Source organism: Convolutriloba macropyga, chromosome 1 (assembly GCF_964194025.1).
Source record: "Convolutriloba macropyga chromosome 1, txConMacr16.3, whole genome shotgun sequence".
NCBI lineage: Eukaryota > Metazoa > Xenacoelomorpha > Acoela > Convolutidae > Convolutriloba > Convolutriloba macropyga.
Genome location: NC_134468.1, coordinates 59,302,326 through 59,325,557, shown reverse-complemented (window position 1 = coordinate 59,325,557; position 23,232 = coordinate 59,302,326). Strand labels below are relative to the sequence as shown.

Sequence of the window (23,232 nt, the reverse complement as noted above, 5' to 3'; positions counted from 1 at the left end):
ATTAGTGGATTAGTGCAAAAAGTCATTAGTTTGAGCAGGCTTATGAAAACAAAAACATTACTCATAAAAAAGTCTTGGAAGAAGGGGATTGGGGGAAAAGAAAGAATTCCGCTTTTCGTCCAAAGACTATTCAATTTCAATGAAGATTAAACATTAGAAAAGGCTTTTCTGCAAAGGAGCTCGTGCAAAATTTTAGCCTCTTATTTATTACATGAAAATCAAAACGCATAGAATGAAACGCTTATATATTGGCCATCAATGCTTAAACATAGGTGCGTTGTATAAATCTGAAACGTACGCTTAGAGCAATTGTAATTTTTCTATTGCTGCAGCATTTAGTAATATGGCTGCGCAAATATCAATAGAGAACCAAATTCACGATCACCTTTCTCGTAAGATATTTACTATAACTTCAGACGCAGCTGATGCTAAAGCAGAGACTGAAATTCCCCCCATTCTTTCCGAGTTAGCTGATTTGTTCAACAAGCACAAGAGCAGTACCCATGTATCATTTATAATTCAGAAAATATGGGAAAGCGAATTGATCCCTGCCTGCCTAACATGTTTAAACTGCGATTACTCAAAAGTCGTCGGAAGTTGGAGTTTAGCAGCAGATCTGACAAAGTTTTTGCACCAGTTTTTAACAACCGCTCGCAATTACACAAGTTCACAAGATGAGGAAAAAGGGATCAGTGACAAGTTGGTGCCCGAATTGGTGCAAAACAGTTTGTTATTATGCCGGAGGATTCAGACTAGATATGAGATGATTGCAATCAGCGTTTCTCAACAGAAGAACACTCTGATCAACGCATTCAAGTCTGTCATCGAAACAATTGAGAAGGTAGGCGTGGTTTAAACTGAGGATTAAAAAGGAGGTTGTCCGTTTTTTTGCACCTAAAAGAGTAGAAAAATATGGGGCTAGAATTAATAGTATCACCGTAACGAGCTTATCAGTCATTAAAATATCGCGTTTGAATAGTTTCCCTGATTTTAAGAAAATCAAAAGTTCATTAAAACGGACAGGACACCTGCAGACTTTGCAGATACCTGCAGAAATTGTAAATTGAGTTTCTAATAATTTTGGAAGATAAAAACAAAAGTCTTTGAAATTTCCACTTCCCTCTTTTTACTAAGCTAAGTATGTTCTCGCAGACAAGCCCCCAATGGCCCTGCTATCGCGTTCTGCTATTTTTGGAAATTTGGTAAGAAAAATCCGAATCTTTTCCGTTCCTCCTCCCCCAGCTTTGTGGGCGCATATTAATTGAACCCCCCCCCCCCCAGGCGCATGTGCCATATTTTTACAAAGATTTACTGTAATGGCAAGTGCTCTGTAACTGGGGGAGCATAACCTACTGGGGGAGCACAAACAGAAAAGATCCACATTACATTACGCGCCATTGGCACACAAGTTATGGTCAAAAACGGGAAATCCTTTACTATAAATAAATAATATTGGAAGTGAATGTTAACCACTTCTGAGGTCTTCAATAAAATCAACTAATATAAAGCGCATCAATGAATATAGGTTGGGGAAATGGAAACCAGGAAATGAAAGGGTTTGGGAGGACGAAAATGTATGTGGTGGGAGGAAGATGTGTGTGTCTGTGGAGAAGAGAAAGTATAAAAGAACTTGTTTCAGTGAACTTTCAATGAACTTGTTTCAGTGAACTTGTTTCAGTGACTCTGAAACAAGTTCAGGGTCTTTCAATGAACTTGTTTCAGTGACCCTCAGGAGCACTTGACACTTGTGGGAATACACTGCTTAGCGTTTTTGCTGGTCTTTGGACTATTCCTGTAGCCGTCTGGATGTCGAAGCTCCTTGCTGTTACATTTGAACCTCTGTGTGCTTTTACAATCTTCCCAAGAGGCCAGATTCCTCGAGGGTGTGAAGTCCTTGAGCACCCACACAATTCCACTTTCGTCCTGCTCATCATTTGATTGTGCCACTTCCGTCTCTTGTTGAGCTCAGGAGCATATTCTTTTAGCAGCCTGCTCTAGTAGTGATCAAGTAGTGTCTGCGTCAACTTAATTTCCTTAGTGAAGAACCGCTTGTTGTTGTCCACAAGAGGTTTAAAAATCATGTGAGGTCTGCGAAGTAGAAAATGATTAGGTATAAGTGATCCCTCATCTGAGATGCTGCAGCCCACATGAGTTAATGGCCTGTTGTTCAAAATTGCCCTGGCCTCTGCCACAACTGTCTGGAAAACTTGAGTGTTATTTTCCGACTGCCCAGCACTATTAGTGGACTCCTCTTTGCGGTCTGATCAGCCTCTCCCAGACTTCTCCGTAGGGTGGTGCCAATGATGGAATGAAAGTCCACTGAATGTTCTGATGAGCCAATTGTAGGCTTGTGTACTCATTGTCTGGCTGGTAATTTCTGTGGAATTTCAACTTCCTTGCTTGGTTGGCTCCAATGAAGTCTTTGCTAATTGTTACTCAAAATGAGGCCCGGGTAACAAAGTCGTGATACAAACCTGCGGATGGCTATGAGAAGACAAGCGGTTGAGAGGTCAGGCATACTTCTATGTGCACTGCTCCGGTAATCAGGCGTGTGGACAAGCAGACGTAGTGCACCTGAGTGCCCTCCCTCTGGTCCTCAGTGTAGAAAGATCCAAACATGTCCATTCGTGTATTGACGGAAGGGTACTGCTTGTTTACAACTGGAAATATGAGTTCAGGCAGATCAGCCATCTTCGGTCTACGTTGTCTGCCCTCCATCATCTGCAAATGAAACAGTATTTCCGCAGACTTCTCAGCACTTTTCTCAATCCAATCATCAGGAAAGTTTGTTGCAGGTGAGCTTTCACCTTTTCTACGCACTGATGACCACAGTCATGGTGTGTTTTTAATCAGCAGTCTTGTAATTTTGCTCCTGCTATTGAAAACGAGGGGATGCTTCGCACTGTAGTTTAGTGGTGCCTTGAGTCTTCTGGCTGCCCTCTAGAGTACGTTGTCTTCTAGAATGCGAGTGAAGGCATCTGTTTGTCTCCCTTCTCAAGGTTGCTTCCCTGCAACAGTGAAGAAATTTTTCCTAGAGAAACTTGTTTTGGGACCTTGTGATGGAAGTTCCTTGCCCTGGTCTCATTTGTTCCAAAATCATCAGTTTTGAACGTCTCAGATGTTTTGTTTTGTCTTCTCGTTCGGATTTTTGTTTAGACTCTCCTTTTTGCCTGGATCACCATTCTAGAAGAGTTGAGTCGTGGTCTCCGTGTTGAAAAATTTTCAACCTCAATGACAGGCGTCTGAAGTTCTGTCGCTTTTGTAGCGCATATGTGGGGAGCGCTGTCCTCGGCAAAGATCCGGGAATCTTGAGGTGCGCTGAGAAAGTCCGGTGGTTCAAGCCACAGCTTCGGGATGTCTGGTGGGGTGAGGCCTCGTGTGCCATGGTCAGCCGGATTCATCTTAACGGAGTTATGGCTACAGTTGTCTGGGTTGGAATTCTCGTGAATTTTGTTCAATGTGTTGGCAATATACATCAACTGTTTTTGCATAAGTTGGATCCATTCAAGAATAGCTGTGCTGTCTGTCCAAAAATGCTTCAAACTTTAAGTTGTTGTCATCTCGGTCTCACAGAACCCATCTAGTTTTGCTGCAAGGGCTGCCGCTTCAAATTCTAGTTTTGGAATGCTCAGCTGCGTTATCGGTGACACTTTTATTTTGATTAATACATATCGGGATGCGGAAGATCCATCGGCGTTGGTTGACCTCACCTACACTATGGCAGCAATGGCACTCATTGATGCGTCAGTGAACTTGTGAAGTTGATGACTTTGGTTGATTTTGGGAATCATGCATCTAGGAATATGCATTGAAGTCATGCCGTTGAATTCCTCCATCCACTCTTGCTGTTCCTGTTGGTATTGTTCTGCCAATGGTTGATCCCAGTTTCTTCCCTCTAACAATTTTCTGCAGAATGCAAATAATTCTGATGGCAAACGGTGAAGTCATTGCAACTGGACCGAACAGAGAAGCTGCCATTGATAGCGCCTCACTTCAATTTAGTTGTTGTCCTGTGTGAAGAAGCTTTAGTTTTGCGAACATCAGCTTGGCCGTCTTGGGGTCCCACGTCTGACTAAGGTTCCTTTGAATTTTCATGTCTGCCTGGTCTTCTGCCAGTAGGTTTTCTAATGCGGTTCTTTTGTTGTTGAGGAGTTTTCTTTCAAATTGAATCTTCCTATCTGCAGAACAGTTTTGGTCTCCTTTGTACATCTGCGGGCCTCATTTTCAGAAGTGTAGGTCTGCAGAAAATCATCAATGTAGAACTGCTGCATGATTGATGTGTACGCCTCTGGATGCTCTTGTTTGTGGTCATTTGCACTTTTCTGCAGAACAAAGATTGCACAAGGTGAACATGTGGCTCCAAAAATAAATCGATTGTATTTGAAGATCTTCTCATTGCCATCATCTGTCCCAGAAAACTTTCATTTTCCTGGTCTTGTGGTTGGATGCCTCAATGTGCGCTGTAACTGCTTCTGAGTACTGTCTAAAGTAGAGGAGGCCATACAGGCCACAAAGTAGGGCCGGCCCTGTCAGCAATGCATTGTTGAGTAAGATTCCCTTATACTTTGTAGCAGCGTTTGACTCTGAAGGTACCAAAAGGAGCGTCTTCAACTGGGGTCTGCAGTTGTGATCTTGTTTTTATCCTGATTTGTTTCGATTGTTTCCTCGTAGCGGTGTCTCAAGTTGGTTTCCTTGTCCAATTTGTTGCAGAGCCTGCAACTGAAATTTGGCCATGAAGTAGTTGTTAGGGAGTCTGATGTCTTTCTTCCAAGGAATTCCGATCTGTTATCTGTCACCAATGTAGATAGACTGAGGATAGACAGCTTCTTTGTCAACTGAAGTTCTTCCCTTGGAAGAGTACTAAATGAAGTTCCCTCCCTCAATTGTCAAAAAAGTTTGAGAAGATCTTCATGTGGATCGATTTTTGCCTTCTGATGTGATTGAAAGTTGCCACGTTTGTGTTGGTTGATTAGCCGGCCTGCTTCTCTCTGTAACTCCGAGGAACAGGCTCTGTCAGTGTCCAACCAAGCAGAGTGTTGCCTCAATATGGGGTGCTAGCTGGTCCAGATGTGAACTGTCTGGGAACTTTTGCTGTAAATGCATCTGCCCCAATCAGTATTGCTATCTGGTTGTCCCTGGTTGTTGGAAATCTTATGTTCTGGAGGTGAGAGTGGTCTCTGCTGATCTCATTCAACATTTCAATTCGAACTCTTGGCTTCCAAAACTCCTCCATTGCTGTTGCTTACACAGAGATTCTGATCACTGGTAAGCAACAGCAATGCTTGCAACTGTATGAGGTCTGATTCCAGAAGTTTCCTGTTGGTTGCTGCAAGTGTAGTTTTGTTGCGGATTAGTTGCCTGCTGTTGGGCTACAGTTCGTTAATATTCTAGTGTCTGTTGTTTTTGTTGTTCTGCGTGTTCATCGGCCGAGGGTGAAAAACGTTTTTATTTCAGTTGCCCTTTGTGAAACTCACCTTTTTGGTTCTGGTTTTCTTTCGTTGAATGTAGTTCAAACTTGTCTGCTGTCTTTGTTTTGCATTGTTAAAGTTACCTGCATAGTTTGACTGGTTTTGGTTTGTTTGGTTTCCGAAGATGTTTTGTGAGATTTGATTCGAGTTCCCACTTGGTTGTGCATTTTGTTGCTGCTGCCTTACATCTGTCCTATGGAGTGTAAACTGATGGAAGCCATTGCATCTGTCCACTAAGCATCTTGTTTTTGATTGACAGAGGCCCTTTTGAGGTCTTAGGCAGTTAGGGCAGAGATTGAACTTCCTCACACAACCCTGTCGGTCATACACTGACTTTTACATGTATTCGGGACATCGACCAAGGTTGTGGTTTTGTGAGCAGAACTGTCAGGACACAACCGTTGGCCCACTTCTATAGGAATTCTTTACTCTGGTTCCGTTGTGGGGAGATGTCCTCGCACGCTTCTTTTTAAGATTCATTGCAATCAGCAAAGCGGGTAAGGTAAGGTTGCAACAAGGCTTGGATTCTTGTGTGCTGATTTCATCTGATTATGATGGTAGCGTTCAATTTGTCTCTGGCCAGTCTCAAGACTGCTGAAGACTTGAGATCAGCTTCGAAGTTGTGAAGCCGGAAGGTTTGTACCAGTCTCTTCAAGAAAGATGAGAATCTCACAGAAGTGTTTGGTTCGTCTAATATTCATTGACAATATGCTGTGGTTTGCCAAATTTTCTGGTCAGTTCAGCAATGGCTTCATGGTTGTAGTCCTCATTGTAGGATTATCCATTTATGGAATCTCTTGCTTTATTAGTTACAGAGTTTTGGAGATAAGTCATTTTTTGGGTGTTTGAAAAGCCACCGTTGATGTGAATGGTTGTTTTGAAGAAACTGAACCACTGGTGCCATTCGAAAGGTTCAGCTGTGAAATTATCGATTGATATATTAGGCAAACACAATGTGTTCTGGAACATCAGTGTTTAGTGTTGAATACAGTCTTATTTATAACTCAGGAAGCCATTGTAGAGATCGCCATGCAGGAAGTCATTGTTTTAGTCGTTGATATAGCGTCCACCAGGTCCGGAACAATTGTGCAGTGGTTGTTGATTGTTTCGGGGTATGTAACTATGGCTCATGGTTGGACCAGCTCGGCTATTGGGAAAACAACCTGGTTGTTGGGATTGCGCTGCTCTGCTCTCTTCACTCTCATGTCGGCTCTGTCCTCGAACATGATACTCTTCCCTCGATCGACTTGAGTTTTGCCAGCCTTTATCTTCTCAGTGCCCCTGAGAGAATATCCCTGTTCTTTCCTCTCTTCAATGTTCAGAATGGGTTGATAATTATCAGGTTCTTCTGAGTTGGAGGAGACAGCGGTGTTCGTCTACTGATTGCGGCGGCTTGCCAACTGATGTTTCATTGCTTCATTGCGTAAAGGGTACTGTTTTCTCTGTAGATTAGGGGAAGGCGCTGCTGATTTGTTAAGAGCAGATTCAGTGTCAGTTGCGTCCCTTCGGCAGATCATTAGCAAGTGATGCCAACTCTTCACTTGTTAGCTGTAGCTCATGAGTTCATTGCAACTTCTGTCTAAGCGCTCCTTCGGTGACCTCAAGAGTTCCAAAGTTTTGCTTAGTATGCATAGCCCTTCGTTACAGTTGCTCGAAGAGTTATTTTACTGCGTTCCACTCTTCTCTTTAGCTAAAGTTGTTGCTTGAGGCTGTTCTTTGCTGTTGACGATGCTTTGGACCTGCTTGCTTGGCATGTTGACTGTGTTAGAAGACAGTCTTATTTTTCAAAGTTCATACAGCACTGTTATTGCACTGTTTCCTTCTAACATCCCTATTTTTGATTTTGTTATGTTACACATATTCAAATGAGTTTATTTCTTATTGTGCTTACCTAATGCTTTTGTTCAATGCTTTCCTGCTATCTTAGTGCTTGTCGCAATTAGAGATGTTTGATACAGATGTGATGCTTTACCCAATTTAGAAGGTGTATAGTGTCGAGTTAAATCTTTTCACTAATCAGTGAAGTTCGTACAAACCTAATTAAATGTGATGTTTGTCCGATTGCCTATTTGTTTCTCGAGCGCGACAGAAACAACCCTAACCTGTGTTGGCCAACTTTTGATATTAGTTTGTGTGTGTCTACTGACTTTGGTGGTGGATAACTTCGTTGCTATAAAACTTACTGAGGAATGGGAATACCAGTCCTTGCATCTAATCCTCATTCAATGTGTGTGTGTTTGTGTGTGTGTGTGTGGTGCTTCAAGGTTGAACCTAGAGCAGACCTACTCGTTTTTTTTCGGAATAACTAATGCGGAATAAAAGATAACTGCATTGATCCAACGATAGCTAGACGCCTATTAAAATCCAGCCTTCGAATTGAGACTTTCAAATCTGCAAGTGAGGCTAGCCCATTTTTACTTTCATGTTCAGGCATCCCACGCAATCATCCTTCTCAGGAGAACTCTCGTCTCGGTCTCACTTCTAGGGACAAATCAAAAATCAATCTGTCCTCGAACATGATACTCTTCCCTCGATTGACTTGAGTTTTGCCAGCCTTTATCTTCTCAGTGCCCCTGAGAAAATATCCCTGTTCTTTCCTCTCTCTTCAATGTTCAGAATGAGTTGATAATTATCAGGGTCTTCTGAGTTGGAAGAGACAGCGGTGTTTGTCTACTGATTGCTGCGGCTTGCCAACTGATGTTTCTCATTGCTTCATTGCGTAAAGGGTACTGTTTTCTCTGTAGATTAGGGGAAGGCGCTGCTGATTTGTTAAGAGCAGATTCAGTGTCACTTGCGTCCCTTTGTTTGCTTTTGCTTTGTTTACATCTTAGCATGATTGTTTCCTTCGGCAGATCATTAGCAAGTGTTGCCAACTCTTCACTTGTTAGCTGTAGCTCATGAGTTCATTGCAACTTCAGTCTAAGCGCTCTTTCGGTGACCTCGAGAGTTCAAAGTTTTGCTTAGTATGCATAGCCCTTCGTTACAGTTGCTTTGTTGCTCGAAGAGTTATTTTACTGCGTTCAACTCTTATCTTTAGCCAAAGTTTTTGCTTGAGGCTGTTCTTTGCTGTTGACGATGCTTCGGACTTGCTTGCTTGGTATGTTGACTGTGTTCGAAGACAGTCTTATTTTTCAGAGTTTATACAGCACTGTTACTGCACTGTTTCCTTCTAACATTCCTATTTTTGATTTTGTTATGTTACACATATTCAAATGAGTTTGTTTCTTTTTGTGCTTACCTAATGCTTTTGTTCAATGCTTTCCTGCTATCTTAGTGCTTGTCCTAATTAGAGATGTTTGATACAGATGTGATGCTTTACCCAATTTAGAAGGTGTATACTATCGAGTTAAATCTTTTCACTAATCAGTGAAGCTCGCACAAACTTAAATAAATGTGATGTTTGTCCGATTGTCTATTTGTTTCTCGAGCGCGACAGAAACAACCCTAACCTGTGGTGGCCAACTTTTGATATACGTTTGTGTGTCTACTGACTTTGGTGGAGGAAACCTTCGTTGCTATAAAACTTACTGAGGCAAGGGAATACCAGTCCTTGCATCTAATCCTCATTCAATGTGTGTGTGTGTGTGTGTGTGTGCGTGCGTGCGTGCGTGTGTGTATGGGTAGTGCTTAAAGGTTGAATCTAGAGCAGACCTACTCGTTTCTTTCGGAATAACTAATGCGGAATAAAAGATAACTGCATTGATCCAACGATAGCTAGACGCCTATTAAAATCCAGCCTTCGAATTGAGACTTTCAAATCTGCAAGTGAGGCTAGCCCATTTTTCGTTTCTTGTTCAGGCATCCCACGCAAGCATTCTTCTCAGGAGGACTCTTGTCTCAGTCTCACTTCTAGGGACAAATTAAAAAACACTTGGATCTTTTGTGAGTGTGATGTTTTTGAAGTCTGTGAAGTTATCAAAACCAGAGCTTAAAAAGTGCTTAAGTGTCAGATGTCTAAGTTCCGCCTACATAAAATCAAAAATTTTAGTCTGAGTTGAGCAAGTTTCAAGGTACGTTTTGACCCTAGGATATGCCAAAAATGTTCATGCACTTCGGCCTATGTCTTGCATACCCAGACAACTTTCAAATTATATCTTTTTCTGAGAGTTTCACTCATGGTAGCAAATGAAGCTCTATATATACATTACAATTCGCGCCACTGGGACACAAGTTATGGTCAAAAACGGGAAATCGCCTACTACAAATAATATTGGAAGTGAATGTCGACAGCTTCTGAATTCTTCTAAAAAATCAACAAATTTAAAGCGCACTAATGGAAATAGGTTGGGGGAATGGAAATCAGGAAATTAAGGGGCATGGGAGGACGCAAATGTATGTGGGAGAGGAAAATGTGTTTTTGGAAGAGAAAGTTTAGAGGAAGTTGGTTCCTTTACAGAGATAAAATGCTTTTAACAGTTCAAAAGAAGACTTCTCGTTTTGTGCAATGATAGACGCACAGCAGGAAAATGCAACCAGGATAAGGCAGTGACAGAAAAGCGCTGTTGTATGACAGGAAAAGCAAATATTTTTGAGTAAGTTTTTAAAAAAGGAATTGTTATTTTAATTCGCTTTTACACTTGATGTAATTAATTGCTCTCAAACAAATTTTGAAGCAGTTATTGTTATTTTATCTTTTTACGCAATATTTTTGCTTGGAGGTTTTCTTCTAGAACATCTTTGATTCTCGAGTGAATTTGTCACGCTTGACTTCCTAGTTTTTGCGTGCTCTAAATTGCTCTATTTCAGAAGTTAAGTCTGTTGCTGAAATGGTCAATTGTAAATTAAGAAATCTCAAGGGATGATAGCCGATTGGTTTATGCTTCAGATGGCTCGGCGGAGGTGGCGGGTCCTCACTAGTTGGAATTTTTTGTTACAATGATAATCTGGCTACCGCTGAATTAAATTGCCCCTCTCGCTTGAGAGCGATTTGTACCATGTTTTTCGGTTTATGTTGCTAGTTTTCTATTAATTGCTCTCAAACAAAGTTTGTAGCTATTCTTTTCGTCCTGTGTTAATGCTATTATTTGCTTGACCGATTTTTCTTCTGATCCATTTGACTTTTCGTTCTCAAAAACGGGACAAACAGCTAACGCTCAGAGGGGATTAAGTTCTCCTGGAGCCTAACGCCCAACTAGTCTCTAAGAATGCGATTCACCAAAACTGTTTCGAGGCGAAATTTTTATGGTGGAACACGCGGTTGTTAGTTGGAGAATTCTACTCCTCCGCGCCCACTCAATGAGTGGGCGCATCCCATTTGTTGCTTCAGTAAGGGCTGTACAGTGTTGCGAGACTGAATCCTTTACGCTAGCATCGATGCTTAACAAACTAGTCAATTTCAATTCGGTTGTGATTACTGTCATTCACTTGCTATGGACTTCCCAGCTAAGAAACAGAAGCTAAAAAGTATTCTGAACTCGTTTGTTTTCGGTGGTCGCAAAGTAGTCCTATTTCATATTTTGGCCGAGAGCTGCACTGACTGCCCATTGAAAACATTTTCCTTTTAATCTTTTTATTTGGTCATCGAATAGTTCTTCAGCCTGAAAAAGTTCCAGGATAGTTTGATTCGTTAATTTTTCGAGCTGATAAAGGAACCAGATCTCAATATACCGATAATCTAAGAGTACAAACTTCGAAAACAGTCGCGCGTCGTAAGCGTTCAGATATACCATATCTTTTAAGGGTCATTATTTACCGTTTGAATAGAATAGTCTCTTCGTCAAACTCAAGTTGTTAGCCTTTCGAAGAAAGTTATAAACTTTGTTTCTGAATTAATAATAACTATTTGTTTTTACATTAATTAGTGCATAGGACTACATTAATAATGTGTTTACTGAAGCTTGGATTAGTTTATTTGTTCAACAAACAGCTTGCCTGCTTGGTTCTGCAAACATTTTCTAGCCTCAAATACACGTTTTTTATCCTAAAGCTTTTATATGAGGCACTACTCGAATTAATAATGAGATTCTAAAGCTAATAAATTTTGTTAATGTGGTTTTTTGCATACCTTGAATACTTTATATTTGCTATTGTTACGATGGGTAATTGATTTTGTGTTTTAAGATTTGAGTTTTAGTTGCTCAGAAGCATTTTTCCTAGTGTTAATTTTCTGTGTGATTATCTCTGCTATAAAAAAAGTTGGCATTGTTTAGATAGTTGAGAGAAGTAGTGTAATGGCTCGCAGTGTGTTGGAGAGCAACTATCTCCTTAAGATGCTGTTCAGTGAAGAACCGGACACTCTCACTCTACTGTTGGACTTCATCTGTCGTGTCACTAGACAGTGTGGTCGCGAACAATTCTCAACCATCCCCGAAGACAAAATATATGCCCTTCTCGATGAAATGGTTTGCACTATTTTTGCAACTTCTCAAGGAATTGGCGAATGGGGTCCATTGAATTGAATTCCTTCTGTTTTCATTTTCTCCCAAATGTTTTGGTATGATGCAATGAGCTGAAACCTTCAATGGGCAAACAATGTGACATTGATACTATTTGTTTCAAAAAAATAGTAATAACTTTTTAATATCCGCTATCAGCTACTCAAACGGCTATTTTAAGGCTATTTTAATTCCTAATTTCTTTCTGCTCTTCTTTGTTTTACATGAGTCGTCATTTATACCTTTGACCTCTGACTTCCTCACTGTGTTTCAACTGAGCGGAATATAGAATTCATTCAACAGTTTACGTGAATGCGTTCAAGGTCAAAAGGCGAAATTATATGAAATAGGATAAACCGATAAGCCGGTGCACTAGGTTAATATGTTAAAACTTGGTTTTTGTCCTCTCACTTTGAGGCTGAATTGGCCACGTTAAATGAATTTCATGAAATTGCGGAGCTCAGTAGAACACTTTCCGATACTTTTCTGGTACTACTGTTCTTTTTCGATGTCTCTCAATAATGACTGTTCTTGTTGGCTCTCTTATGGGACATGAATGTATCTTTAGGTGTTCCATTTGAAAGCTTATATAGAAATCGACAGTTTTCCACGTTTTCATTTTTAGTTTGGAGGAGTGAATTTGTTTTTTGTTTTTATAGCTGCGAAGCTGTAAGCTGAGCGAAGCTATATTGCGGTGCTCTTGGTTTTTTACAATTCAAAGAATTTGAATTGTATTGGGGCGCTGTTTTTTTTTAAGATCTGTTCGCACATTTTCATGATTTTTGAAGTCAAATTGGAGTAGTGATTTTGGTCACGCCGAAATTTTCGCTCTAATTTTAAACTAGAGTGAGAATACGGTGTTTGAACAAAAATTCGCAAAAATTCGCTTTCTCGCTAGTGGTTTTTTGTTCACATGCGGCAATTTCACTTTGATGTTTACTGTTTTTTCGATTTTTTGGATCGGATTTTTTTCTAAATGGTTTTTCCAATCCATTCATAGTCCGTTTGAGGTCTAGTTTTCTGTTTCGTCAATTTAAATTCTTTGAATTGTACGTCAGGTCTTGTCCTGCTATGTTTTTTTGTTTCGTCGTCTGACGCTCTTTTTTCGTTTTACATTTGTTCACACAGCAAAGCTGAAAAAGTCAAATTTCTGAATGACTTCTTCCTCTCACTAACGGCATTTGCACGCGTGACGTCATTTCTCACTCGTTTTAGCAAAAGTTTTTTAGGTTATTTGCGTGATTAGATTTTGATCATACGTGACTTACCTCACTCAATAAAATGACTTCTGCACTAAACTTAAGTGTAGTTTGAATTTGTTTAAGGTCAAAGGAACTCATATGTGCAGTAAAGGTCCTTAATAGGAGGCCTCTGCGGAATGAATTTTAACAAGCTTTATTAATTTATCGCTGAATGATTTTTTACCTAGTTTTTTGAGCGGCGTCGATTTTTTTTTTCAATTTAGATCTATATCTGTTTCTATCTCTATTATATGGCACGCAGGTCTATTCTTTCGCAGCTATTCCGGCTATGTTATGAAGTGAGAAAACATTGTCAAGAGTGCTTGTTCACGGACGACAGGTTGTCTAATGGATTTCAAAGGGGCATCCATAGATGTGTCAATGTCTATTTTTTCAATGAGAGTCTTCGGGACTTTCCCCATGTTTTTATAGTTCACCTATATTGTATTGTTTTCAAATGCTGTTTTTTTTTGTAGATTTTTCAATCATTTTGATGGTTTCTTGAAAAAATTGTGTTTGTTCTGATCAAGACAAGTTACGAAGTAAATTCAAAGTGGTGCGAGAAAATGGTGTTCAAAGGTTTTTATTTTTGGGACCACTCAACTTGTATAATCATTTTTCGAGTTTTTGGTAGTTGCTAATGATTTAAGATTTTATTCGATGGCAAGTCAAGGGTTGAGTGAGTGTTCGGTTTGTCAATTTTTTTTGAATTTTGATTCAGGACTTTACAGTCCTATGTTTTAATAGTGGTTGACCCGTGTTTAAACAGGAATTTTGGGGCGTGATTGGACTGTGTGGCATTCTTGCCTAAATGAGCAATTGATCTGAGTGGTTGGTCAGTGAAAACGCAGCGTCTATCTAGTATGGCAATCGAGTAGTTGTACGGTTCCAGTTCTGGCCGATCTCAAAGCCATGTGTTATTAGCTTTCTCGGCACCTTGATATCTCATCAAGCCGAAAGGGTTTAGAACAAAATTTGGCCTTTTTAACATTCTGTGCGTATTCAAAAAGTTGTTAACGATAAATTCAATGGTTCATAAAAAATACATATTGCAAACAAATTGACATATAAAGGCGAAACGTTTTTGTTTTAAGTAGTTTGAACTGGAGCAAATTGAGTTGATGTTGCCATGTTTCTTTGATGTATTCAGTCACGAGCTTCCTAATTAATTGCTCCCAAACGACGTTTGTAGCAATTATATTAGTCATGTGGTCGTTTTTTAATGCGATTTTTTCTCCTGACCAATTTTCGCTTTGACCCCTCAGTCCCCAAATTGCAACGCTCTCCTCTACACTCCTCCCTTCCTATTCAACCCACCCCCAGTCCTCGTTTGAGAGCAATTCGTCGGACGTTTTTTGGTTATGTTTTTATTTTTTTTCTGTTCTTTTACGATTGACAGTTTCTATTAGTTGACAGATCTTTGCCAGTTTCCTTGTGTTGAAGGGTTTTGACTTCATGTAAAGGATGGTTTTGTAGTGGCGTCTTTTCTTTTTGTTCTGATGTGTTGCTACGTAGGTGTTAAAATTTTTGTCTTGTTACAATTCAAAGAATTTGATTGGGGTGCTGTCTTCCAAGACCTGTTCCCTCGTTTCGATAATTTTTCAATGAGCGTCAGGCTGTTCACGTGAGGCTGTTCAACTTCTAATTTCGGATCTTTTCCGTTTTTACCCCCAGTGCGTTATGCACCCCCAGTTACAACACAAGCCATTACATAATATAAATCATTATATAAAAATATTGCACGTGCTTTTGGGTGGTTGCAAATAATATGAACCCACTAAAAAAGAAGTTTGCTTACAATAATTAAAGGTGCCTGCTTCATATGATATTAAACATTTGGCCATAAAGACGGCAATTTGTGTTTTGAAAAGGAATCTGTTTGATACGTAATTTTTTAAATCCCTGTGAAGAGAAATGAGACTTGCGTGTAAAGTTGTGGCGCTCTTTCAATTTTGTTGTGAATTTGTTAATGTCTTTTTACAGGTTTACAAGTTGTCAGAGTTTGAGTCGGCCGTCTCTGTGGCTGCAGCAGTGTGCAGGACACTGGTTGAACTGACGTACATCTACCCAAAGACAGGGGACGCCTTTTTCACCAGATACAAAGGTAGACATTTAATTGTTTCAAAGGTAGGCTTTTAATTGTAGCTTCCTTCTTAAGACAGCTCTGACTTTCGGAAATCCTGAAACTGATTGAGTGCTGGCAATTTAAGAAGTAGAGCGCCTCAATTGCACTGAAACAAATTCCACCAACGGGTTTTTTTTGTGGTCAGTTTGTTTAAATTTCTTTGAATAGTTGATCTTTGCCCCCATACCCATCAACTAGTTGTGTGGTATAGTCATCTTATTTTGATGATTAGAGGCTTTGAACTTTTCAACTCGAAGAGTAATTTTAGCAGTGCTATATTCTGGCATAGCTTTTTTTCTGTATAAAAATTACACCCCAAATCTAACTATCGCGGCTATTTTATTTTCAGGCAATCTGCCGGCTATGTTATGAATACATATGGGTTAGTGGCATTTCATACTGAAGACAAAGATTGACAGACACCTCACAAAGATCTTAGTTCGAGCCGATCATAAAATTATTACTAGTTGAGGTCCAGCTGGATGATTGACAAGTTTCTCGATGTTTTTAATAGCCGCACAGCGATAGCTGGGGCTATTATTTTTAATTGTTTGTCTTCATTTTTTAGGTATTCGATTCATAATCACCCGCTGGACTGGTAAGGGATTCGGCCAAGAACAGCAGAAGTTGCTGAACTTCCTGGAGTCCCAAGTGAGACACATGAAGGAGATGGAGAGGTTCCACAGGGCGGCCAGCAGTATCCAGAGGATGTACAGGGGGTTCAGGGCCAGGAGACAGCTGGCTGAGATGAAAGTGAGTCGGAAGCAGAACGAGGTACAGCAAAAGGAAGAGAGTGAGAATAGGGAACGGGAAAGGAGGAGAGAGTTGGAGGAGAAGGATCTCAGATTGCAAATGCAGATCAACAGGTGATCTTTTTTGTCAACGAACTTCTCAAGTTTCAGTGAAGTCTTTTTGTGAAGAAAGGCAATCAGAAAAAAGTGCTACCGAAAAACAGACGATGCATGGATTTGAAAAGGTTATTTCAATGACGCTGTTATAAATCGTGACAGTTTTTAATAGCCGCCCTCATCTTCTCAGCCGGCTATTATAGCGCTCCTATTTTTTTTTTTTTTTACTTCGTCGAATAAAAAAAGTTTCGCTTTACCTCATTTTGCCGCCTTTTCAACATTTTGCGTGAAATCTTTTTGACTTCTCTAGGCTAGTTTCTCTCTTCTCTCATTCTGCTAAAAGTGATTTTGAACATCAGTTGCTCCGCAAAGCAATTCAAAATGAACAGAGTCAGTATAAAAAATTGAAGTCAGAAATAGAAACGGGATAAACCCATAAAGCCCTATTTTAGATGCCCGCTATTTGAACGTCGTTCCTATAAATATTAGTTACCTCTCTCTAATGCTTATTGTTATTGATAGTAGCCCCTGTAGCCTCTCTCTAAGAAACAGAAGTATGTTCAACTACGAAATGCCATCAAAATAAATTGGACTTAAAAAAATGTTTTTGTACAAAAATCTTTTTTTTTCAATATCTTCTGTGATTTCAATCCCAATCATGCTTATTGGAATCAATGGCGGCTATTTTCCGGCAATCTGCCGGGTATGTTTGTTATTTTAGACACCGAAACGAACGAGAAGCTCGTGAGAAACGCCTTTTCCTAACTAAAGAGACCCCAGCTAAGGTAGTTGACAAGTATCTGCAGCAGATAGAGACACAGGCTGCTTTGAAGATCCAGACCCAGTGGAGGGGTTACCATACCAAGAAGCAGTTCGACCAGCAGAGACAAGGCATGAAGAGGTTGAAAGCCATCATCACGCTCCAGAGGTACAATCTCACTACTCTCTATAAAACTAATCAGATATTGACTGAATTATGTCCAGAACTCCTCATTGACGAATTTTTCGACATTATTCTGTCTGAAATCCAACAGAAATTAACGTTTCTACTCTTCAGGGTATCCGACTCTGATTGATGCCAGAGACTCATTTAGTCAAGGTCTCATTTTTAATGACCACCGTCTTCCCATGCAACCTTGAAAAGTGATCGCAAAAGTGACTATTAGCCTTTCAAGCTATTTAAATCGCATTGTGGAGGCCTTCTGGTTTCTTGTATAACTATTTTTATATAGCTCTTTAATTACTTTTTGGTGAGGCAGAAAATGTATTAATATTCTCCAGGTAGTTTAGATTCGAAAGTTGATCTGTTGAGTTCTGGTAAGCTGAAATGCATTTTCTTTTAAGGTGGAGTAGACGATGTCTGGCCAAAGTGGACCAGAAGAGGGCACTGAGAGGAAAAAGATTTTGGTCAGCAGAGGGCATTTCTGAGGCTAGGAGAGCGGAACTTCAACAGGTAAAGCTTTTCAAGTGCAATCGGTCCCATATTAGTTGAGTGTTTAATAGCCGCCCTCATCTTCTCAGCCGGCTATTATAGCGCTCCTATTTTTTTTAAATAGCCGCCCTCATTTTCTCAGCCGGCTATTATAGCGCTCCTATTTTTTACAATTCAAAGAATTTGAATTGTATTGGGGCGCTGTCTTTTTACGACTCGAAGAGGAGTATTGGAGAAGTCCTTTTTTTAAATCAATTTTATTGGAGTGAATTTTGAAGCGGGAAATGAAACACGTGAAAAAATTTGGAGTGGTTTTTGTGCTGAACAAAAGTGAAGAGCGGAGCGAAAAGAGAGTGGTTTTTGTTCATACCGCTGTTTTTGAGAGAGCGAGAAATTGATGTGTGAAAAAATTTTCTCTAAGCGAGTGAAATTTTTTGTTCACGTGCGGCATTTTAAAGCGTTTTTTTTTCCAATTTTTTTGGTTAACAGGTTTGATTATGATTTTCTTTTCATTTTAGGCTGGTGTTGGTAGTGGTTTGAAGGTTTCTTGATATTTATATGAATTTGATGCTAAATCGGAGGTTTTTCATGTATTTTGCTGATTTTTGGGCTAATTTTTGCGATTTTTTGGCTGTTGTTTTGTTTTACTCTCTCAAACGGGCATTGAAACTCCCATATTAATTGAGCAATTTTTAGTTAACAAATAATTGCAGTTTTGTGGATATGAAGCGATTTTTTATTGAGAAATATGACGAAAAATAGCGAAAATTTGAACTATTTTTCTTAATTTTTTTGCAGTTTTTCGTTTTTCTTTGTCTCTAGATAAATTTCTTTGCCTATTATGACTTGCCTATTGTTTTGCGATCATCTGGATACCCTATTGGCTGAAAAGAAATTTTCTTTGGATTTATGTGTTTTTGTAATATTAAAAAATTTATTAACTTTTTCCAGTTTTTCAGTCAAAGTTGTTTGTAAGAGCTTATTTTTTCATGATTTGGCATCAAGTATTTTTAAAACTTCTCATATGTGGTTTTAGTAATTACTAGTTGTGTTGGTGATGTAATTTTGACAGAGATAGTTATTTCGGGGTCTCAATTGATGACAAATTTTTATCTGATTTTTGATCGTATTTTAATGGATTTAATTTTTTTTTCTTTTTTTTCTTTTATGGTTTTGTTTCAAGATAATCCTAAATTAGTGGAGGCACGTTTTGTCTGATGAGTAGTTGAATGGCATTTAAGTGAATTTCCACTTCGAGTCGTTTCCGGAATTCTTCCGGCTATGTTTTTTTTAAGATCTGTTCACACATTTTCATGATTTCTGAAGTCAAATTGGAGTAGTGATTTTGGTCACGCTGAAACAGGAAGTGGAGCGAAAAAACGAGTGGTTTTGCGGCGTGAAATTTTTTCGCTGTAAATTTAAAGTAGAGTGAGAAAACGGTGTTTGAACAAAAATTCGCTTTTTCGCTAGTGGTTTTTTGTTCACATGCGGCAATTTCACTTTGATTTTTACTGTTTTTTCGATTTTTTGGATCGGATTTTTTTTCTAAATGGTTTTTACAATCTATTCATAGTCCGTTATAGGTCCAGTTTTCTGTTTAGTCAATGAAAGTTCTTTGAATTGTACTTCAGGACTTGTCCTGCTATGTTTTTTTTTAAGATCTGTTCACACATGTTCATGATTTTTGAAGTCAAATTGGAGTAGTGATTTTGGTCACGCTGAAACAGGAAGTGGAGCAAAAAAACTAGTGGTTTTGCGCCGTGAATTTTTTTCGCTCTAATTTTAAAGTAGAGTGAGAAAACGGTGTTTGAACAAAAATTCGGTTTCTCGGTAGTGGTTTTTTGTTCACATGCGGCAATTTCACTCTGATTTCCTGTTTTTTTTCGATTTTTTGGATCGGATGTTTCCTAAATAGTTTTCCCAATCAATTCACAGCTCATTCTGGACCTAGTTTTTTGTTTGAATTAATTCTTCATTTCTCGCTGGAGGTTTTTTTGGTTCACATGCGTTATTTTGACATTGATTTTCTGTTTTTTCTTATTTTTTTATCTGATTTTTTCCTAACATGGTTTTCTCAATTCACTCATAGTCCATTCTAGGTATAGTTTTTCTGTTTAGTCAATGAAAATTCTTTGAACTGTACGTCAGGACTTGTCCTGCTATGTTTTTTACAATTCAAATAATTTGAATTGTTTTGGGGCGCTGTCTTTTTTTTAAGATCTGTTCACACATTTTCATGATTTTTGAAGTCAAATTGGAGTAGTGATTTTGGTCACGCCGAAACAGGAAATGGAGCGAAAAAGCGAGTGGTTTTGTGGCGTGAAATTTTTTCGCGCTAATTTTAAGTAGTGAGAAAACGATGTTTGAACAAAAATTCGGTTTCTCGGTAGTGGTTTTTTGTTCACATGCGGCAATTTCACTCTGATTTTTACTGTTTTTTTTCAATTTTTTGGGTCGGCTTTTTTCTAAATGACTTTCCCAATCCATTCACAGCTCATTCTAGGCCTAGTTTTTTTGTTTGAATTAAATTTCAACTTCTCGCTAGTGGTTTTTTTGTTCACATGCGTATTTTGACACTGATTTTCTGTTTTTTTTTAAATTTTTTGATCTGATTTTTTTGGAAATGATTTTGCCATTTCACTCATAGTCCGTTCTAGGTCGAGTATTTTTTGTAGTCTATGAAAATTTTTTGAATTGTACGTCAGGACTTGTCCTGCTATGTTTTTTTACTTCGTCGAACTTTTTTTTCGCTTTACCATTTTGCCGCTTTTTCGACATTTTGCGTGAAATCTTTCGGACTAGGCTAGGTTCTCTCTTGTCTCATTCTGCTAAAAGTGAATTTGAACATCAGTAGCTCACCAAAGCAATTCAAAATGAACAGAGTCAGTATAATAAATTGAAGTCCAAATAGAAACGGGATAAACCCATAAAGCCCAATTTTAGATGCCCGCTATTTGAACGTCGTCCTATAAGTCTTAGTTACCATCTCTTATGCTTATTGGTATTGATTGTAGCCCCTGTAGACTCTCTCTGAGAGAAACAGAAGTATGTTCAACTACAAAGAAATGACATCAAAATAAATCCGACTTAAAAAATGTTTTTGAACAAAAAATTTTTTTTTCAATATCTTCTCTTCTTTCAATCCCAATCATGCTTATTGGAATCAACGGCGGCTATTTTCCGGCAATATGCCGGGTATGTTTTATCCTCATCTCTTCTATTAGGGGCAGCAATTTATTCACAATCTAAGTTCCTGCCTAGCATAGTGTTCAGATAAAATAGAAAAAGGTTACTGTTGTAACGTATTCATAATAAGGCTATTCTAATGAATCATCCAATTACTTGTGGATATAAATGATTGTACAGACTGATTGAGAGTGCAAATGTATTTTCTTTAATATTTTCAAATAATTTTTGATGTACGTATCGTTTTTAGCAAATTGAGGAGTTCCGAGAGCGACTGTACCTGAAACCAAGAACCAGACCCGAGGACGAGTTCCATTTCAACAAAGCGCAAGACATGCTCAAGCGTCAGATCCAAATGAGCCGAGTGAGGGCTAAGGCAGATATACGAAGAGACACGCTGCTAGCCAAACTGAAAGTTGATTCCCAGCTCATCAGGGATGCGCCTTCTCTGGACGATGATTTGAGTGATGACGTCATCGATAGATATTTGAACCCACTTCCTACAGTGGCACTCAGTGCAAAGAATGCTCATTTGAATACATTAGCTAATGAGAAGTTGCCCTGGTACAAAAAACTAGATACAAATGCAGAAGTTGATTTCGAAGATACATACTCTATTAGGACAAACATCGAAAGGCAGATTGATAAAGTTGTTAAATACTGATTGTGTTACTTGGAATAGAAATTATGATTCAAAGAGAAAAGATCAAATTAATGTCTGTCACTCTAAGTGAAGGGTATTTAAGGGAAGCTAATAGAATCAGCAATGAGTTAAATATATTCTTAAAACAACTCGGCATTTTAAAGTTTTTTTGGTCTGTTTTGTTACGATCTTTTTGAGACTGCAGTTCTACGAAGCTATTGCTGCTATTTTCTGGCAATCTGCCAGCTATGTTTTTCGATTATGCACTAAATTGCGATTTTCTGCTATTATAGAACTTTCGCAAATGTTAAATGAGAAGCTCAAGAGAAATTTATTTTTGTCACGTGAGAGGACTACGCACAATAGAGTTGATGCAATAAGTGACGAGATCACTTTATTGAGAACTGCATTATTTAATGTATCATCATTCTGTTGATGACATCATTTCAGTGTTTCATTATTATAGGAGTATCAGCTTCAAAAATATAAACATGAAATTACTATCAAAATTTTTTAACGCAAAAAGATGAAAAAACATTTAAGAACCATCTTTAATTTTGAGAGTATTTCACAAAAACAATGGAAGAGTCATTTTTAAATTTATATTTTCCTTAAACAGAAATCAAATACGAAAAATCAGCAATAATTATTAAATCGAGTAAATTTACTACATTACAATTTGTTTTTCTGCGGAATGACATTGGAAATTTTTGTTCAGCCAGGAAAATGGCTAGGTAGAGAAAAGTCGCTTGCTTGGTGCGCTTTAGCATTGAACTGAATTCAATTCGTAAACTCAAAACTCAGCTACACAACGCTTCTAATTTCCCGTGATGAAAACGTTCCTCCTTCCCCAACCAAATTTTTAGTAGAGCTTGAACTGTATCAAAACACCCAGATGCTTGAAGTACAATTACAGCTGAAATAATTGAAGCAAACAATAAACGAAATTAAGAGCTATCAGTCTAAAGATCGCATTATATTAAGAAATTTGGCAGTCTCAAAAAATACTGAAGATGTTGCTTGATTTGTACTTTGTAAATCGGGTTTACTTGATACCATTGGACATCACGACTTGGTTAGCTGCCATGTATTGTTTCAAATCAACAACCCGAGGCGCACAACGGGGCTAGGTGTTAGATCTCGGGGCTAGGTGTTAGGAAAGTCAATCTGCTGCAAAGTTATTTTGAATCTGTTGAACCAAAAATCAGTGCTGAAGACTGCTGAAGTAAGGTGGATTAAGAACTGCATGATTATTCTAGGGATCAATATTTCAAAGTTACTTCTAACAACTCGAACCCACAAATTTTAAAAACTGACAATGGACAACTCCAGCTCCATACTATTTTCAGTAAAAAGACGTTGGTGATTTAGCAGCTTAGGGGGAGGAGTAATAGAGAAAAACAAAAGCGATTTAAAAGAACGGAAAAAATCGTTTCGAAAAAACGATTTATCTAACAGACATTTAAAACAATGAGCCAATGAAATTGTTGCTATTACTAGCTACATAAAACCGGGCCATGAAAAAAGCGTTTGTCAGAAGTCCGGTTCAGGTTGTTTTTGTATGTTATTCCTAAATTGAAAGGAGTTATGGACAATGACAAAAAATGTTTGGATTTCACCAAAAGGATGAGAAACTCACCACTACGGAAAATTTGTTACTACTCAACAAAATCAAATAAGTTTTGATACATTTCTGCAAGACTTAGGCAAAAAAAGATTTACTTGCTGAAACAAAACAGTGTATTCATATGCGTTCTCAAATTAGTCAAATTGATTTTGGTAATGTTTTAAGGGAAGGGTTTAAATTCACAATAAAATTGACTTATGACCAGTTAGGGGCGTTTAAGACTAGTTTTCTTGTAGAACCGATGGCAAGTTGCCTACGTGAGACCTTGCTATGCGACACACTGTTTAT

At 38.6% G+C, this 23,232-nt stretch overlaps 1 protein-coding gene across 1 annotated transcript; it reads left to right on the top strand.

The window, feature by feature from the left end:
* Positions 1 to 234: 234 nt before the first annotated feature.
* LOC142340973 (IQ calmodulin-binding motif-containing protein 1-like) lies at positions 235 to 21,484 on the top strand. The gene is made up of 7 exons (XM_075391778.1): positions 235 to 841; positions 11,618 to 11,809; positions 15,067 to 15,187; positions 15,777 to 16,074; positions 16,778 to 16,984; positions 17,401 to 17,509; positions 20,925 to 21,484. Exons 1-7 carry the CDS (start codon positions 344 to 346, stop codon positions 21,336 to 21,338), a joined length of 1,839 nt encoding a protein of 612 aa, XP_075247893.1. The 5' UTR covers positions 235 to 343; the 3' UTR covers positions 21,339 to 21,484.
* Positions 21,485 to 23,232: the final 1,748 nt, after the last annotated feature.

What these genes read in the sequence shown, in the direction of transcription:
- LOC142340973 (XM_075391778.1), top strand. Translation starts at nt 344, where the DNA reads ATGGCTGCGCAAATATCAATAGAGAACCAAATTCACGATCACCTTTCT. An exon ending in TCATCGAAACAATTGAGAAG is followed by an intron (nt 842 to 11,617) that starts GTAGGCGTGGTT and finishes GGCATTGTTTAG; the next exon opens with ATAGTTGAGAGAAGTAGTGT. An exon ending in TTGCAAATGCAGATCAACAG is followed by an intron (nt 16,075 to 16,777) that starts GTGATCTTTTTT and finishes TTGTTATTTTAG; the next exon opens with ACACCGAAACGAACGAGAAG.